The sequence below is a fragment of the Castanea sativa genome, chromosome 10, assembly GCF_040712315.1.
Source record: "Castanea sativa cultivar Marrone di Chiusa Pesio chromosome 10, ASM4071231v1".
NCBI lineage: Eukaryota > Viridiplantae > Streptophyta > Magnoliopsida > Fagales > Fagaceae > Castanea > Castanea sativa.
In genome coordinates, this window is record NC_134022.1 from 36,628,322 (window position 1) to 36,632,081 (window position 3,760).

At 38.0% G+C, this 3,760-nt stretch overlaps 1 protein-coding gene across 1 annotated transcript; it reads left to right on the forward strand.

Annotated features, from left to right (window-relative positions):
* The first annotated feature begins 525 nt into the window (after window positions 1-525).
* Window positions 526-2,915, forward strand: LOC142611642 (uncharacterized). Its single transcript, XM_075783735.1, has one exon. It carries the CDS (start codon window positions 534-536, stop codon window positions 2,658-2,660), a length of 2,127 nt encoding a protein of 708 aa, XP_075639850.1. The 5' UTR covers window positions 526-533; the 3' UTR covers window positions 2,661-2,915.
* Window positions 2,916-3,760: the final 845 nt, after the last annotated feature.

Sequence of the window (3,760 nt, forward strand, 5' to 3'; positions counted from 1 at the left end):
GGAGGACAGATTTGACTTGATTTTGAAATATGTGAGACAAGATTGACACACTTAATGTTTGAGGCATATTAGCAATGAAATGTATAAGAAGAAATGTTAAAAGTTTTGTAATTTAACTAGCATCTTATATTATTTTCAAAGGAGATAGGGTTCAAATTTTTCATCCCTTATTTATTGAATTATCCCAAAAAAAAAAATTGCATAAGGAGAAATTGAAATTTTCCAATGTTGGAGGGCCAAAAGTGTAGTTTGGTCTTGGTTTTACATTTTACTCCAACTTCGATTCATAAAATAGACAACCCATATCCACAAGGACCACAACCACATTAGGGTTGATGGGCCAAGTCTGGCTCATGCCAACAGATCATGGGCCAAGGACCTCCATTGTAGGCTTCACAAAAGTGAGCCTTGGGTCTGCCCATCCATACATAAATGGTTCCACTCTGTTTTAGCCTTAGCCTCCCAACACCCAAGTCCAAAGTCCAAAGTGACAAAGTGTCAAAGTCCCACATCCCCTTCCCAATACACACTATATGCCACCTGCTCATATTTTGCAGCGAACCAGAAAAAAACACAAACCGGATAAGCAAGCAACCTGCGGGCACTCCCACCTCAAAAAAAATGAAAGTCACTCTTTGAGTAAGCTCTCTCTGTCTCTCTCTCCAAAACCCATTTGGAATAACCTTGTACCACTCTGTTTTAATATAGTTCACACTATATTCTTAAGAAGTGTGTACTTTCTGTTTATATTACACATATTCTCTTCGGAGCATGCTTTTTTGATTGTTGAGCTTTGGTTCTATACGATTAGATTAAAAACTATGGATCTTATGGTACACGCAAAGCACGCCCCTGAAGGGTTTTGCTCATTTCCAGATTTTCATGTTAAGGGCACTGGAAATGTTATTAGTGTTGGAGCTAGGTTTAGGGGTAAAGTTGGTTACAAATCTAGGGCAATGATAGTCCATATGAGCTGCAAAAATCACCTTCTAGTTCTCTCTGGGCTCCGGCCTCGGAAACAAAGGAGAAATTGTGTTTTTGCTGTTTCAAGGGTTGAAAATTTTAGTTCCAATGGTAGGTTGCAACATATTGAACAAACCCCACATGGGCATTTGGATGACGCAGAGTCCATGCCTGTCAATGCTCATTCTTCTCGTAATTTTGAAGAATTTGAGAGTAATAATCATCTAAGAAAGTTGGTTAGAAATGGGGAACTAGAGGAAGGGTTTAAGTATCTTGAGAGCATGGTCAATCGAGGGGATATCCCGGATATAATTGCCTGTACGAGCCTGATTCGTGGGTTTTGTAAGATTGGTAAGACTAGGAAGGCAACTCGGGTTATGGACGTTCTTGAAGATTCTGGGGCTGTTCCTGATGTTATAACTTACAATGTTCTGATTAGTGGGTATTGCAAGTCTGGGGAGATTGACAATGCCTTACAGGTTCTGGAGCGCATGAACGTTGCTCCAGATGTTGTCACATATAATACGATTTTGCGTACTTTGTGTGATAGTGGCAAATTGAAGCAGGCGATGGAAGTTCTTCATCGGCAGCTGCAAAGGGAGTGTTATCCGGATGTGATTACGTATACAATATTGATCGAGGCAACTTGCAAGGAGAGCGGGGTTGGGCAAGCAATGAAACTCTTAGATGAGATGAGGAACAAAGGATGCAAACCTGATGTGGTTACATACAATGTTCTTATCAATGGGATTTGCAAGGAAGGGAGATTGGATGAAGCGATCAAGTTTTTGAATAACATGCCATCATATGGTTGCCAACCCAATGTAATTACCCATAATATTGTATTGCGGAGCATGTGTAGCACTGGGAGGTGGATGGATGCCGAAAGACTATTAACTGAAATGCTTCGCAAAGGATGTTCTCCTAGTGTTGTTACTTTCAATATCTTGATAAACTTCTTATGCCGAAAGGGTTTATTGGGCCGAGCAATTGACGTGTTGGAGAAGATGCCTAAGCATGGTTGCACCCCAAATTCCTTGAGTTACAACCCGTTGCTTCATGGGTTTTGCAAAGAAAAAAAAATGGACAGGGCAATTGAGTATTTGGATGTTATGGTGTCTAGAGGCTGTTACCCTGATATTGTGACCTACAATACTTTGCTCACAGCATTATGCAAAGATGGGAAGGTTGATGTTGCAGTTGAGATACTTAATCAGCTAAGTAGCAAGGGTTGCTCTCCTGTTTTGATCACTTATAATACAGTGATTGATGGGCTTTCGAAGATGGGGCAAACAGAACGAGCTGTAGGACTTTTGAATGAGATGCGTGGAAAGGGTCTTAAACCTGATATAATTACATACTCTTCTCTTGTGGGAGGGCTAAGTAGAGAAGGAAAGATTGATGAAGCGATCAAGTTTCTTCATGACTTGGAAGGATTGGGTGTCAGGCCCAATGCTATTACCTACAACTCACTCATGTTGGGACTTTGTAAAGCTCGGAAAACCAGTCGTGCGATTGATTTCCTGGCTTATATGGTATCTAGAGGATGTAAACCTACTGAAGCTACATACACCATTCTCATTGAAGGCATAGCTAATGAAGGTTTAGCTAAGGAGGCTTTGGAGCTGCTAAATCAGTTGTGCTCCAGAGGCGTTGTGAAGAAAAGTTCAGCAGAACAAGTGGCAGTCAGGATGTAATCTGTAATGAATTTCATCTTTTTGCTCTTGGATGGCTGGTCACTGATAACTTATGCCTTTGGATTTCATAGCCTCAATGTTAAAGACTCCTTAAGACTCCAATGTCTTTCTTATTTACTTTGTTGGAACTCGAAAGGAGTGAAATCCAAAATCAGTTTTGTTAGTTAGTCATGTAGTTTTATCCTCCATGTTTGATTTTGGGTTTATACTTTCTACCCCATGAAAATTTATATACAAGTCTCTCTTTTTCATCTATGATTCTATGTATACAGAAAGTTGTGTCATTTTAGTTGCTATTGATGCAGAAATTATCTATAGTGCAACTAATTCTTATGAATTGTTGTTACGATATTCATTGCTTCTGATGGTATTGTGATTATATTTTATTCAAGGACTGTTATAGTTTTTCCATTTTTTTTCATAGAGCAGAGTGATTAATTGGTTTACCTCAATATATTTCATACGAGGCTATACACCTATACAGCTATACCCATGTTATATGGAATAACTTGATACATTTATTAAGATGGTTGTTGCTGAAACATATCATAACTTCTCATGTTTTCTTGATTAATACGTTCCTTTCTAATTTTAGAGCAGTGTTTGGTAATTTAACATGAAAATACTTTGTATCAGGTATGAAGCATGTCATACCTTTTCATGGTATTTTTTTTATTGATTTTAATTAGGAACATGTTACAGATATATTCTGTTCTCTTGTTATGAGGAGTGTTTGATTAGTTTACCTGAAGTTTAGGAATGTCTGTTTTTGCTTTTGTAGTTTTAAATTTAAAGATGATATTGTTTACTGCCCATGTTAATTTTTATCCAAGTTTAGCAGAGTTTGTTAGTGTTTGTTGAAGTTTGAAATAGCTTAATATATGTGGTTAAGCCTTTGAATCAAGGTATTCTTAAAATGCGTTTTTGGGCTTTGTGTGTAATGATAAAATAGTGAGAGAAAAAAGTTAGCTGCAACAGCAAACTTACCCTCTCCACTATTCCTTTTACATTGTACCAATGAGGTTCAATGTTGAAATTTACTCCAATAACATTAGCAACATGAGTTCTTTGTCTGTTGTCTTTATACTGTACATGGTTGG

Coding starts and splice junctions, on each gene's coding strand:
- LOC142611642 (XM_075783735.1), top strand. CDS start 534: ATGCCACCTGCTCATATTTTGCAGCGAACCAGAAAAAAACACAAACCG.